General features: G+C 44.5%; 1 protein-coding gene across 8 annotated transcripts in view; it reads right to left on the bottom strand.

The window, feature by feature from the left end:
* The window catches only part of DPF3 (double PHD fingers 3), a 169,080-nt gene extending 153,254 nt beyond the window's left edge, over nt 1-15,826 (bottom strand). For 5 of the 8 annotated variants that reach the window (XR_012586704.1, XR_012586706.1, XM_074584753.1 and 2 more), the window contains exon 1: nt 15,771-15,804. Coding sequence is in view for 5 of the 8 variants with exons in the window: in XM_074584753.1 (XP_074440854.1) it covers nt 15,771-15,802 (32 nt within the window). In the remaining 3 variants the exon portion in view is untranslated. Of the gene's footprint in view, nt 1-15,770 lie in introns of all 8 variants that reach the window. The other 3 variants (XR_012586705.1, XM_074584754.1, XM_074584752.1) reach the window with 2 other exon arrangements.
* Nucleotides 15,827-16,082: the final 256 nt, after the last annotated feature.

The raw sequence follows: 16,082 nt of genomic DNA, 5'->3' as shown, positions 1-16,082 counted from the left end.
AATATCTGAGGTAGAGGGAGATTTTGAAAATTTAAGGAGGGGAATAAAAGGAATTTTCTCTGGTAGTACAGTTGTCTTGAAATAACATAGACTTGGTTCGTCTCTCATACTGGCATAACTTTTTGGACTTCAGTGAAATCACACTGGCTGAGCACAAACAAAAAACACAGTCTGTAGGAAGCTAAAGTTTTTTTTTCACATTCAGTATGTTGAAACAACACATTCCAGCCCAGCCATTGAAGCTCCTGCTGCCTTTTAAGCATAGAAAACAGAGATTCACCCCAAATCTCCCACTCTGCAAATTACTGTGAGTGGAGAAGGAAAGCAAGCCAAACTTCCTCAGCTCAAAAAAATGCCAAACTGGACATAATTTCAAAAAAAAAAGAATCACATTTCAGCAAGGCCTTGGCGCTCTTACTTCCTGATTTAGCTACACCAGGCAGAGCAATGGAAACACTGGATAGATACCTTCCTTGGGAATGTGCAGGAGGGGATGCTTTTTACGTGACCTTGCCCCTCCTTTTATCAAAACACTTCTCTAACTTTCACTGACATTTACCCCTTTGCTCCAAGGACACTGAAGCAAAGCGAGAGGAAGACTAGCACGCAGATTGCCCGCCTGCACCAAGAAAAGCTTTTCATCAGTGGATTTACTGACAACTGGGATATCGAAGGAAGACTGACAGATTGGTAAGTGCCCAGGGTTTGTATTTCACTGTTGCCAAGTCACAAGACTAAAACCACAAATCTCGCAGAGGACTAAAAAACTAGAATTCTGTGAGGGGTGAACTGACACCTACCATCCGCGCTGGGAGAAAGAAGGAAATGGCAACAGTACATCAAGCAGCCTCCAGATTTCTGAAGTGCCACCTATCTGATCCTCTTGCATTGTGTAGTATCACAATACTAGACAACCTGTCACACAGACTTCAAAGAGGCTACTTAGTTTGAGCAGAAAGAGCTGAATTTGCCCACAGAACCCCATTGTACTTTCCTCTGAATGACCAGAGACAAGCAGTAATTGCTAGATGAAATGGAAAAAAATAACCAACAACTCGAGTCCTAGTTCTCCAGTGTCTTGCACTTCATATGGTCATTTACATCTGGGAAAAGTGAATGTGAAACACTTCCAAACCACAGAGGCAGTAATTTACACTCACTTCCACTGCATTAGGCATGAGACTGAAGAATCAGACCCTCTCTTACAAGCAAAATGTCCCTGACAATGAATGATGAGTAAAATATAGGCTGTATAATTCCACTTGTTTTGGAAAACAGTCAATTTAGAAAGGTTACCATAAGACAGCAGCAAAAATCTGCTCCTGAACTCCCAACATCTCAAGCTGTAGCCTTGTCAATAGTACACAGGGTGCAAAAGACTATGGCCAGCTCAGGCCATTAGTTTCCTTTCTGGGCAGGAATCCCAGCATAACAGATACTTATGCATATTCTGTCCTCATTTTATCTAATTACAAATATCTCTCTAGGGATGGGGAGGGGAGAAGAGGTTTGATCACACGATTTTAGGTCACTTATGCAAGGGATTGCTGGGATATGCATTGATCCAAAGAGTACTGTAATATTTCAAAAGTTCCCAGAGCCCTCTAGTAAGAAAAAAAAAATGCATATATGTATCATTTTTTCCTATTTATATGCATTTTTGAAACTGACCAGGAGGAAAGAGTTGAATCATATACTGCTATAAATCAGTAGGATGTATATGGAAATGTTTAAAATGCCAAGACATTGATTAACAAACAATATGATGTTTTCCTAAACACCATCTGTGATTACATTCTTTCTTTCCTACATTACAGACACACACAAATATACATAGACTATGCATACACACAGTTTTCTCTGAATAAGACCAACAACATCAGAGAAAAATGGAATAAGGTCATTTAAGAAAAAATCAGCTTTATCTTGCTCGTTTGGATTTTTACTTAACGGTTGTAACTTTAGTGAAAGATGCAACATTGTTTTACATTGATGAAATTTTAAAAGCCACATTAAGGCATGATCTAATTAAGTAAAACAACTTTATATTAAGCAGAAGTGCCCCTGCTTGCCCTAGATCAACATGGCCTAAGTCTTCTGCAGTCCAAGAATAGGTACAAAATTGTATGATTTCTATCACCATAACAAAGTGCTTCAAACCTGTTGCTGAGTGCTTCAAACCTGCTCCTTAAAGCATGGGAAGAGTGGAATACAGCAGAACTTGGGGAATTTCTTTAAGAGAAAAATGCAAGAATTGTTTGAAACTCGTATGGAAAGACTGGAGAAGTTATCGGCTGAATAATTACCTTGAAAAAGGACAACAGAATTAAACAGACACCCTTCGGGAACAGAAAACACTAGTAACAGAAGAAAAAAACAGATCTTAAAGGTATAGGGAGAATTGCCAAAGTCAAAAGTTAGAACTTGCAAAAGCTATTAAAAAAATAGTAATATTCTTCAGACATCAAAATAAGAGCGATCAAAGAAAGTTCAGCTGTTTTGCAGTTAGAATGGTACATAGATTAAATATAATGTAGGTACAGGCCAAGAACTAAAGGAATGCTGTGCTTCAGTGGGATGACTGAGGTGGAAGCCACAAAGACATTTGTGCAGTCAAGGCATAAATTCTGAATAATGTCTGCCCAAGAACTGTGACCTGAAACCATGCATCAACTATCAAGTTCTTTAAACAGATACTGCAAAATGTGGTTACTACTATATTACTGAAGTCTAGCAAGCAAAATAAAATTAACTGGTTTAGAACACAAACCTTGCAAATCATAGCAGTACGGCTGAGACAGACTTTACTCACATGCAGTTTTTTAAGTGCAAAATGATCAAGGACACTCTTGAACAAGGAAACGACTAAGATACAAGATCCATACCTTGTGCCCGAGTAACTTGACACCTTGCTTTCATAAGATACTGATATTCTAGACATCTGCTTCTTAGCTATTTCGACTTTCAGCAAATGTTTCATACAGTACAAATGAGAAATTACTGAAAATGGAGAAGATGAGGATTCGTACAAGAATGGTGATATGACTGAAAAAACACTGAAAGAGGGTTGGACACGTAAAATCCTAACAGAGACAGTAATTAGCTGATGGGAGGTTACTTCTGCAGTTCTAGAAAGGACTGGTCTGGGGACTGATCTTATTCAGTATTTCCATTAACGACTTTGGCAGAAAAAGTATGTGTGATGATAAAAGTTAGCCACTTACATAAGTCAAAGGGACATCAAGGAAATTAAGAATATCAGGCAAGAAGGATTAGATGGAGTGAATTCACTATAAATTTCACTTAATACCCTCGAGATCATAATCTCAACAACAAAAACAGCTGAAAGGGCAGGAGAAGAAACATAACAGTATCGGTCTACCACAGGATGACTATGAACCACCAGCACAATACAAGCACAAACAAATGCAAAAGCAAGGTGTTCCAGAAGAGGTAAAAATATAGTTACTACAGAGGGCAAAACCTCACCTGAAACAGAGTACAACTCTGTCTACTCACACGCGAGAAAGTTGATTGTGAGTAATCCAAGCTGGAGTAGAGAAGGCAAAGACAATGAATACTCCAGCGATCAAAGGAAAGGAAAAAGATAGCACAGACAGTTTAGTATATCAAAACAAAGACTGAGAGCGCTTATAATAGTGTTGTACAAATGCATGATAGCAGAGAGGAAGACACGGAGGGAGCAACAGTATGTAAACTAACGACTCCATGCTGGCACCAGAACAAATGGGTATAAACTGGTCACAAGTAGGGCTAGGCTACGGATTAAAATGCTATTTCCAGCCATCAGAGCAGTGGGTTCTGGAACCCTCCCAAGAGGAGTAACGGGAACAAACAGTCCAAGTGGGGATTTAAGACAAGGACTTTTCAGTTTATGAAAGGGATTATCTGACATGGTACCATGGGACTGGACATAAGACCCAGGAACCCTCTTTTAAACCTACACTTCTATTAATTGAGCCTCTGTGGCCAATTTGGTCTTTGTCTTCTCATCTGAAAGTACCCACTCAGGAACCAATTAGTGACAACTGGGATGGCAGCCTTTATGATATAGGTACCTACCCACTAGAAACAGGATCAGGCTCACCCACATCTTCAAGACAAGATATTAAGTATATCCTCTTGCTTTAATAGGCACTCTAGCCCAACCTGACCTTTGATGGTAGTACAAGATGCAAGAAAATCATGTTGAAGCCACTGTCGTGGCCCCTGAAGTGCTTTGCCAAGAGACCACTAGAGCCAGCATCCAAACCATTCTTCCAGAGGCGTGTGCCGAATTCCCTTCAAAGGTAGTCTGTGTCAAACCCCATGGGTGAGCATCTCCCAGACACTTCAGCCTCCAAGAACTCACTACTCTTTCATCCAGTCCTGTTAGTCAGCTACTCAGAAGAGACCTCTGCACTGCAGGTGCTGCCAGGAACACCACACAAGAACTACCGGCCAGCTTAATGAGGCCTTGTTGACAAACGAAATTAAAACCCAAGGGAGGCAAACGGACAGAAACCAAAAGAAATATCCAGGTTTAGCAAGAATCTCCTCACACCAACACTGAAATTTTCATGCAGCTTTTGTATCAGTGTAAAGACCTAACACTCAGCATTTGAGCTGGCCCCTATTGGAAAAAAATAGTACTTATAAAGACAGAAGCAAAAGGTCAAAGTCCTACAGTCCTGAAAATAGATGTGTTGGGGGGAAAAACCTGACAGGTCCTGATTGATAACCATGCTTGAGGGAAGCTGCTGGAGGAAAACTGCTGCAGCAAAGGCTGCAGGGAGTTACTGTTCCAAAACCCTGCTGCAGCAGAAAAGGCACATGTGGCTGCTAGAGCAGGAGATGGACATGGTTAATTGACTGGGAAACTTTAGCAGAGATGGAATTAATGCAAAGAGCTCAAAGCCCAGGCGTGCGATTCTGTTACCAAGGGAAGGAACCATTCGGCTGGAATTGCAATCCATTTTCAGGTCAGAGACTTTCCCAAAGGCAGAGTGCTCACCCCTCATCTGTTCCTCCTCTTCCCCTCCGAGGGGTGCAAGAAGGAGAAGGTAGCTGGAAACAGCAGCCTGGGAAATAGACTGCCCTTTGAGGGCCAGCCAGGTTTCGACTTTGCATGGTGTGTGTTTAGCAGTGAGGAATTCGGAAGACGTGTCAGGAGAGAGCACTTCTCCTAACCCTAGGACCTTGTGGAAAAGTTAGTTGTGGAAACAAAACTAGAAAGTTAATAATAGGGGAGGAGGGAATTTACTTTCAGATCTACTCAGCAGAATGAATACCTGAACCAGATACATTTGCAATCTGGTCAGATGAGAATGCCAGGAGTTAGTTACTGTGGAATCGCAGCAGTAACATGGAAAAAAAATACAACCAAACAATTATTTTTTTTAAAGTAAAGCAGACTGCTGAGGAAGATAGGAAAGACACAAACACAAACCACAGACCAGATGACACAGATGATCTTATGCAGTAATGCGCTGCCAATATTTTGATAAGTAGCACCCATGACTGTGTTGCTTTCAGCTGGTGTCTCAGAGTCACTTTCCTCAGTCAGAGAGGACTAGATCTGGGCAATTCTTCATTTCTTCTGCCATTTTAACAGAGGCTTTAAATACACTTACACATACTTACGAGCAGCCTTACAAAATAAATTGAGTCAAACTGTTCTCACACCAGTGACTTTGAATTCATCGCGTGAATTGTACTGAACAGACTGTCTGGTGTGCAGCATGTATATTTTGAAATGGAAACCTACTTACCACTTGGTTCATTTCCATGGTAAAATCTTTGCACCCCAACAGTGCCTTTATCAGCTCTAGGCATAAACCACTGCCATTAAGGATGGGTTAGCAATATTTATTGGTGAACTCCTTCCATCAGAACAAGGCAGACAGTCTTAACTCACTTTCCCACTCTTCCTCCATGCCCCCAGTTGCAGCTCAGCCATGGAAGGGCTACCAAGGAAGGATTCCCATTCACTTTCAACACATGACTCATATGCTATCTACCACTCAACACCAAAAGCAAAGCAATGTGACTTCTAAATCTCCAATTCTGTCAACAGTTGACAGTGTGACTAGCGTGACCATCACCAAATCAGTCAGTGCATGCCATTCCTCCCATCAGAATAACGGAGAAAATAATCCCACAAAAGAGACTGTGATGCTTACTTTAAGCATGATTATAAAGCATTTTCCTGCTCTGGCACAAAAGTGCCACATACTTTACATTACAAGTAACAAACATTTTTCCCAATTCTTTCATGCTGGAACCTCCTGAAATCCTCATTGTAGGACATGTAAAGAGAAAATTCCAGGTGGGAGAAATTTTGTATAGGTCAGACTGAGCTTTCTGCTCAGTCTGAAGAAATCTCACTTGGTAGAGATACTCACAGTAGGCAAAGGTAGTCTTTTGCAGGTAAAGAGGGACTCTCCTTTAGACCTGTATTCATGTACAGGAAGTTACCCACATTTTCGCAACAGGTAATTACATTAGTGCCTCCTCTCCTCAGCCTGATTAGCATGAGAGTCATACCTGGCTGTGAAAATAAGCTCATGACTTATCTATGCCATACAACAAGTCAGGGGTCAGATTTAATTCAGTAGGCTCTGATCTGCCATGCTGCAACCACGAAACAAAGCTGTCTTTCCCTGTCCACGGAGGCAGAACACTGAAGTGAATCTTGCTCCAAAACAGCACCAAAATGTATCACCTCATACTCCCTTATCCTCCTCCAAACCACTAGGGTAGATCATAGAGAGTCCATCTACCCAGTCCAGAAACCACTAAAAATCTTCCTCTTCATCCTGTATAAAGGGCCTGAAACAAACATTTCATTTTGGGAAAAGGCTCAGGAAGAACGTGTGAGGAAGCAAAGCAACAAACACCACATAAGGTGGATATAAATCCAGATAAAATATTAAAATCATTAAAGGGTTGCTGCTCCCTGAAGGTTGGAAAAAACGAAGAGAGTTAATTAAAAGCAATCTCCACACAATGCTGAGCTAGCCTGTCCTGATAAATCAACAGCTAGGACTGCGCTTGTAGAGGTCAACGGGGGAAAGAGGTTGGGAGGCAGGGGAGAGGAAAGCTAGGAGAAGATAAAACATTTAGCTGAGACTATCAACAAAACCAAATCAGATCTGGTGACAGGAAATTGAGAAGGGTTTTCCACACATTTCCCCCATCAACATTTTCTGGTTAGATTTCAACCTCAGGAATGCTTGTTTGCCATCTAACACCAGCTAAACTGACCCAGTTCCCATTCTTTTGTATGAGCACAGGAGAAGAAAGAGAAGTGAGAAGTCTTCAGGGTCCCATTCTACCTGGGGAGCTAATAACATCACTCTCATCCACATGCCATTTGATCACTGAGGACTAATATCATCAAATTAACAGAGGGGCACATCCTTTTTGGAGGAGCACCTCCTAAAAATTAAAGAGTCAGTCAGATATGATAAAGCAGCAGCAGAAGTATCTCAGTGCTGCAATTGAGAAGATTTCTTCACACCTCCGGAGAAAGATCTCACTGCGGAGTCTTTCCATCACCAACCCTCACCCATCACATCTCACATCTCTTAACCTGCACTACCTCAACTACAAAAGGTACTAATCTCTGAATTAAAATTGTGCTCCTGATTTTTTCCAAATTTTACATCAACAGGTATATGCTAATGAACTGAAACCTTCAAGGATAAAGAATCCATAGAAAACACAAAAACCTACATTCTTAAAAACACCCTTTAGCAGTTTAAAAAAAAAATAAAGCAAAAGCAATCAGAGTGAGCTTGTAGATACATGTGGGTTCATGTTATAATTTCCGATATTGGACACTGGTGAGTGATTTATCTGAACACTCAGGAGGATAGCAGCCTCAAACATCATACAGTTTTTATTCATGGTCAAGACCAAAGGAGTTTAGCAGTAAAAGAGCTCTCTGAACCACTGTTTTCATGATTCCATATTCAGATTGCATAGGTTTTAAAGTAATCATAAACATAAAATGTATTTGTCCCCATCATTGACTAAACACAGTCTCTCAGGAAGCAATATTGAGACCACAGTACTCAAACAGTCACAAATCCATGGATGACTGTCTTCAGAACTGTTCTTGAAGGACAAGGAAATATGGACATTACTTTTCCCTTGAGGAAATAATACTAACTTTGTGTCTCTATTCTAAGTTTCCCTATGGCACTGTTCACTGGATAGTGAACTATCTGGGCTATAACTCCGGCCATTTCAATTTTTCTCCCAACTATTTTACTAATCACGTTAGGCTGTGGATCCACAGGAACACTAGAAACTGCAAAGTTCCTAGAACCAGACCAAAAATTTCACAGACACGTGACACAAAGCACTGAACTGGTGTTCACTTATTCTTCCAAAACATGAAAAGCACCCAAAACATTTTCAAGAGGAAATTTTATCCCAACAGGCATAATCTTTCTTCCTGTGGCTAGCACAAAGCCAACTCAAAGCATAAAAGCAACATAAGCACTGTACTTTGTTTTTTGGCAGAAGTAGCATGCCCGCATCTGATCAGATCAAATCAGCCCTGCCAGCTGATGCGGTAGAGCAGACTGGAATTAACCAACTCGGGGCACAGCCTTATTTCACTGTGCTGCACCTGATTTTCTTTGCACTGTCCAACCTATTCAGATTTTTGAGACCTAAAAGGCAGGGAGCATTAAGCCATGTGTTTGTAGAGAACGTCTTAACCAAGGCCTTGTATCTTGCATCACAAGGGGGAATCTGAGAAGAAACATGGGAGAGAAACTATAAGTTACGTGGGGTTCCTTTCTTTTGCATACTAAGATTTCATATACGTGTTACAGTTGGCATTTTACATTAATTTATAAAAATTATGAGAAAGCAAGGACAGCACTATCAGATGTCAGACTGGTATAACTCATGGTGGTGTATGAATGGAGAGATGATCCTCAGTTAGGTTGGATCAGTTCTGTCACGAGGGACTGCAATATTAAATATCACTTCCAGCCTTTCTCACTAGAAGAATAACACTAGTCAGTGTCCCCATCAACACCTGAGCAGGGGACTCTCTCCCAGCTACAGCTCAGCAGAACGCAAAATTAATGACTCAGGATTTGGCAAGCACACACTGCTGATCACAGCCACCTAGTGCACACTCATCAGTGCCCGTCCCTGCCCTGCTCTCACTGCTCCACTGACTCCCTGTGAAGCCTCCCCTCAGACAGTGCTGGGGTGCCAGTAAAACTTCCATGCAGCTGGAATCGCAACTCTGACCGCATCCGGCTCGGGCAGGTAACCTGAAAATTGAGACACTTGCTGACATACTCCTGCTATTCCCATACTGGAGGGGATGGGGGTGTGAGAAGGATATTTGCCAGCAGCCATTGAGACACTGCATTATTCTTCTCTGAGACATCTGCTGGGAATCTGTGGTTAAAATACACTCTGCTGGGAAATAAACCATATATAACAATTAAAAAAAAAGTATCATACTTCTTATAATTTAGGCTCGTAAAGATAAAAAAGAATTTAAAACATTCAGTATTCAAGCATTCATGATATTTGTGTTACATGTAACTCAGTTTAGACAGTTAAAATACACTGGGAAATTCTGTTCTTTCTTTTGAAATAAGAAAGAAGAAAGGAAAACTACTTTCTGCTTCTCACGCTCTAGTCCAGTGTATTTGCATTTGTTCCACAAATTGTAGAGAAGTTTTTAAAGACAAGAAAGAAGCAATTCCATCTGAAAAATTTTGTTAAAAAAAAGGATTTATACTTTCATTTAGATTGTGTTGATGAGATAACTTTCCTTAAAAGAAACAAACCAGTGCTAAAACTGGGACCTGTACTAAGGAAGCGATTAACACACCTCAGTCTCTGCATCCTGGGAAAAACTGCCAGGCAAAGCCAGAAGAGCAGTACAGTCCTAATGAAGCCCTCAGAACAGGCCTTAAGCAATGTTGCCTTGGTGCTGCTTCTTCGCACGTGGGAGTATGTCACCCCAGCCAGGGGATCCTCACATCAGAGGTCGGTCTGTCCAAGGGAGAAAAACGTCAACTCCCGAAACAGATTCATTCCACTCATACAAGTCCTCAGGGATAAACAATACAGGGATGGTTCTTGCTCAAGGCAACATCACATACAGACAACACAGTGATGAGCCCAGAATAAATACCAAGATTGTAAAATTGATCTACTAAGCAAAGAAATTCAGCTCTGACATGAAAGACAAACTAGAGTAAGAAAACACCAGACTCTGCAAATGATAACCCTAAAAGATGGTTTATTCGCAGCCAATGAAGGCATTGGAATGCTTTATTTCGGGACAGCAGAGGTAGAGCCAACTGTCATAAATTGCAGTAGACAGATACACAAGATGGACAAAGTCTGCTCTTGAGTGCAACCTCCAAATACCACACTTCCAGTTTTAGGAAAGCAGAGGAACAAATCAATTTTCATTAGGCTACACAAAGGATGAGCCACATTACCTTCACCATGACTCAGACTGAAGACAGAGACCCATTTTGCTTTGTGTACCAGACTTCTGGATGGTCTGGGTAAACTATTCCCACTCAGACACTGTGAACCCTATCTAACAGGCATTATGCACCCAGCCGATTGGACATGTTCTTACCTTGAAATTATTACCCCCTGAAAAAAATCGTACTTTTGGGCCTCTGTAGCACAACTCGGATAGTGCAATATTGCTTTCACACACCACAAATAATATGTTTTTAAAACTTTTTTAGTGACAACTTTGTGATATAACCTCCATCCATCCACACGACTGGACAGACTGTGAAAGGCTGGAACACCAAAAAAACAAAATTACAAAAGCACTGCAACAACTAATCATGCACAAGCAACTCATGGAACCAGACATAACACTGTAAGTAGCAACATACCATTTATCAGACTCTCTCATATTCAAACCAGTGTATCCTCAGGTCTTCTTAACTTGGCTTCTCTGCCTCCCAATGACTTTGGTTTTATGCTTATGTTTCCTTGTGTAAATACAATAAGATTCATCCCTCATTTTCTCTGAAAGCTGGTGCTGAGATACAGAAAATACAGTTTTCATGTGGACAACAGTTTTGGTTTGAAATGTGTCACACTAGGGCTCATTTATGTTTTTAATTTACATCACAGCCACACTGGAAATGCTGTAGAAATTTTGGTATGTGATTTAATGTGCACAACAACCCTGTTCTGTCAAGCAGAAGAAAATTCCCTTCTGCAAAGCCACATTAAAATCACCTCCACATCACCTGTAAACACTGAACTGGCAACCTAACTGTCCATCCATTTTATTGCTTCCACCTGCTGGAAGTGGCACTACACATTATATTTTCACTTTAATATTAAAAATCAGCAACCAGATGCTTATGCAACAACAGCCAAAAAAAAAAAAAAATCAGTCTTCATCAGCACTTAATCAGGATGTAGGGCTGTTTCAGGGATGCATAATGGGATACGGGACCTTCCAGTTAAGAGTCTCCAGCTTGAATTCAAGCCAGAGTTATCACTAATGAAATATTCTTGCCGTACAAGACCCACGCTGGTCTGTTGCCGACCTGAAACAGGGATGTGAGCACAGACCATTTCTTCACAGGTGTCTCGTGACACAGAATTCATCATCACAAGATGGTCATTTGGCAGCCCAGGGGTCGGAGCTGGCTGTCAAGGCAATTTTATCTGAGAAGGTACACCAATTGGAAAACCAACCGCTGCTGTGTGTTTGCAACAGGAATGCAGAGACAGAACAGGCCTGGTAGGGTTTATAAGGTCAGCTCTAGCACTGTGCACATGAGTCTGCGATGCTCTGGTCCCCGAACACCTGTCAGGGAATAAACATCCCCAGGCACGTCAAAGTTATTTGACAATACAGTCAGCATGCAAGCGACCTACCCTAGCAATTGAGCCTAAGTTAGCCTCTTTTGTCCCAGAGGCTGTCTTGAGCAAAAGAAAGAGAGAGTACCAGCACTGCTACTCCAAGGCCAAACTACTGGAAGGCAACAGCTCCTCTAGTGAGCATCCAGGCAGAGCTATATGGCATGAGAGAATCTCATATGCAGAAAAGGCAATAGCCTAACATATGTTCCAGTGAGTATGTTTAATTGACAACCTGAAATAAAAGTCAGCTGTGGGAGTAAAGACAGAGAAGGGGTAGGGGAAACCAACTCTGCTTCTAGATAAGACTTTGTAAATTACAAGGTCTTAATTACATTAAATGCATTATGGTAGCATATGCACATCACTAATAAGGCATAGATGGAAGAAACGGGACTAGATGCTAAGACTGGAAGTTGAACAGCTGCATTCTAGACTTGATTTTCGAATCAGAAAGTTTCTGAAACACTTTGCCCTAGTTTAGCCATCCATAAAACAAAGGCAATAATCCTTTCTTCACAGGGGTGTTGAGAGGTTTAATTAATTAATGTTTACAAAGTCCGTTGAGATTTCTGACTGACATTTGAAGTAATTCAGAATACTTTTAAACTGCATTTGTTTCTTCTACTGCACCGCTCAAGTGTCTCCATATTAGAGATAACTAAAGGAGAAGAAGATGGAAAGAAAAGGTATGGAGATAGGTACAGGCTAGTAAAAAAACAACCCAACAAATCCAGCATTTCAAATCCACCCCTGTCCCATCAAAGCTATCTGAATACTGCCTTTTCTACAGATGAAGAAGAACATGTTTATCCAGACACCTGCTGCCTTTCCCTTGCAGATCTGTTAAACCTAGATCTCAGATATTTTTGCCTGTAGCACCATGTTGGTAAACAACAAGGTATTAAATGGCAGAAATAATAGGCAGTCACGTCAGGTTGATTGGATCACCAGAGGAAGTGAAGGGGAGAAGAGCAATGGGATGAAAGCACCAAAAGAGGACCAGAAAGTGAGAAGAGTGCGCTAGGCAGAGCAAAAGGCAAGCTGAGTGTAAGGAGGCACCAATCATTAATCAGGGACTCCACACACTGAGCTATTCTATGTAATGTATTCCCACAGATGCTCAGGTACGCTGGAACACATTATCCCGAGAGACTAGTTTAGCATGAATAAGGCCACACATGTGTCCAAGTGCAGGAGATAAACTGAATATTGGAGACACTTAAATGCACAAGCACACACAGAGAGCTGCTTGATACCTGAGCTAGGATTTCTCGGTCTCTACATTGTCCCCCATCTCAGAGCAAAACCTTTGTGTGGCCAGTTTCTGTAGGGGGCGTTTGTGGGTTTTGAGATACAATCAAAACGCAGACAGAGGAAATGCAAATGTCATTCAGCTCCCTTTCATTGTCAGGAAGGACACATGAGGATAAAACACTGTGCGCTGCATCCCTTCCCCTATTATGTGTCCTACTGCTTTTGTCCTAATTTATCCCATGCATAATTTATTTACATGTGTATTGTTTCCCGATCAGCAACTTTAAAGAATAAGTGAAAATTATAAAATGTTTTATTAAACAAGTTGTTAATAAAAAATGCAGATGGTGTCAGCCAGCCAGTACCAATTCTGTTTCCTCCACATAGCATTAGTACTTTAAAAGGCACATAGAGAAAAGCGAATCCAGCACTTGATGTCTATTGTTTCCTCCTCTCACACCCCCCAGGGGCGAGGGGAGGAGAAGGGAGCTAATTATAAAGAGCCTAATCCTGCCTTCCCCGACTTTAGCAGCAGCGGGATCGGGCCCCCGATTCGTTTCGGCACAACCAGCCTTCGGCAGGATCCGCCCTCTCCGGAGATCCGCCGCCACTCTTGGGAGCCCCACGGTGTCACGAAGTGCGAGGCGAGGAGGCGAGGTCCCGTCCTCCGGCGGGGCTCCCACGGCGGCGCCCCACTCGTCGCTCCCTGGCAGCTCCCCGCCTCTCACCCGCCGTCCCCCGGAGGCCACCCAGCCCGGGCTTCCTCGCTACCGCCGATGCTCACGAGTGGCACAAACGTAGGTGGCTTTTCCCAGGCCAGGTGAGGAGCCGTGCGTTGCGGCCCCCTGGGTGCGCTTCCCGGTCCCCGGGGTGCGCTGCCTGCGCCCGAGCAGCGCCCGGCGGCCGGGAGGGGCACAGGGAGAAGTTCCTCTCGCCTGAGCAAGTATTAAACCTGCCATCAAACGGGGGGCACACCGGCTCTTCCCCGCGGTTTTCAGAGCGTGTTCAGCCCCACACCACCACCCCCGCCCCGTGAGGATACTCGGACTGCTTTGATTAACCCCCTGACAACTGCGCTCCCCTCTCCCCGCGGATTTGTATATAAGGTGCTACCGAGAGGACGAGTAAATGAAAGCAAACGTTTTCTGCCAGGACGGAGCAGGAGAGCTGATAAACATGTCAGCACCCCTTCCCAGCTCGAGGCTTTCCTTTTCCTCCGGATCGCAGAGAGACAGCAGCAGGAATCCCTGGAAAAACCTTCAAGTGTTTTTCCAACTCCAGCCGGAGAGACTTGAGTCGGGAAAAAAAAAAAAAAGAAAAAAGAAAAAAAAAACCACCAAAAAACCACCAACAACCCTCGCAGCCCTAATATCATCTCTGAAAACTCAAACGTATAAAAACACCCACTCAGCGCAGCCAGAAAGTGCAAACGAAGCGTCACCACCAGGTACTCCGCTTCCCTGCTTTATTAGCAAGAGCGCTGCCCCCGTTAGCAGAGAAGTCGTTTTAAAAAGGTTAAGACAGCTCCTCTCCCCACATACGGTGCCAAATCCCACTCTCCCTAATGCCTTCAGGGATTAACGGCGTGCGCTGCAGACCACAAGGAAAATAAAGGACGCGATCCAGCAGACGAAAACGCGCTCCCGCCGTCCCCCTCTTAAACCGGCCTTATTTCCAGATCGGGAATCCCGGAATATCTCCGCGGCAGAAGCACCTGCCCCCTCCCGCGCACTCGCTCACTCGCTCCCTCTCCATGTGTCCCCCGCCAGCAGCGGGTCAGATCCCGTCCGAGCAGCCCTTGGCTGCCGGTGCCCACTCTCAGGATGGAAACACAATCAACTCTCTTTGCCACTTTGAAAAGCGAAAGCTTGTCATATGCAAAACAGATCTCCGGACTTCCTGCCCCAAATCAACGACCGGCAGTCCCGAGTCATTCATTTCACGCAAGTCTGCTTCCCTCCCTCTCCCTTTCGCTCCCTCGCTCCCGCACAAGCACCAAGGTGCGCCGGCAGTGCCCCTGCTGCCCCGCTTTCCGACCCTGCCACCCCCTCCCCCGACACTCATCGGAGAAGCTCCCACTCCTCAAGTCATCCCAACTCCGCAAAGATCTGCGGAGGCAACTCCGAGCTGCGGCGGCACGGCGCACAGACCCCCCACATAACCCTCCCCGATGCCCACGGCCAGTCCTTCCCCCGACGGACCCCGGGGGCGGCGGCGGCGCGAGCCCGTCCGCACCGCGGCGGCAGGTCGCTGTCCGGTGCGCGCAGCCCCGCGGGGGCCCCGCGGGACGCCGCCGCTGCCGTCTCCGCGCTGCGCTCCGGGAGCAGCCGGGCTACCCGCTGCCGCCGCTTCCCCGCCCCGCCGCCCCCCTTTCCGCGCCCGGGCGCCAATTAACCGGCGCGCGAGCCGAACAATTTTTTCCTCGTTAATTTCGGCGCGAGCCGCGGGGATGTGTTGCACAAAAAAACGAGCGACTCGCTGGGGCAGAAAGGAGGGCGGGAGGAGGGACCCGCCGGGAGGCTGCCGGCACCCGGCTCAGGCTGGCAGCCGGCGCCGGAAAGGCGCCTTTTTTCATATTTAAACCACGCGGAATATGTACATTTTTGATTCCTACTTACGCTTTCAGGGGGTTGTGAATGACAGTCGCCATTTTGCTACAATGTAACAGAATATTGTGTCTCGGAGTTCTAAAGGTTCGCTCAGGGGAAGCGGCCAGCCAATCAGAGCGCGGCATACCGGCCCGCCGACCAATCCGGCGCCGGGGGCGGAGCCGGGGCTCTGCTAGTTATTAGGGGAGCTGTCAAAGCCCAGAGGTCACTCCCTCTCGGTGGAACTGGCGGCGAGCAGGTCTTAAAGGGGCAGCGCCTGCCGCCGGGGCCGCCGCCGCCGCGCCGAGGGGACCGCGGGGGCGAGGGCGGGCAAGGGGAGAC

Source organism: Larus michahellis, chromosome 4 (assembly GCF_964199755.1).
Source record: "Larus michahellis chromosome 4, bLarMic1.1, whole genome shotgun sequence".
In the NCBI taxonomy this organism is placed as follows: domain Eukaryota; kingdom Metazoa; phylum Chordata; class Aves; order Charadriiformes; family Laridae; genus Larus; species Larus michahellis.
This window is presented reverse-complemented; position numbering and strand designations above follow the sequence as displayed.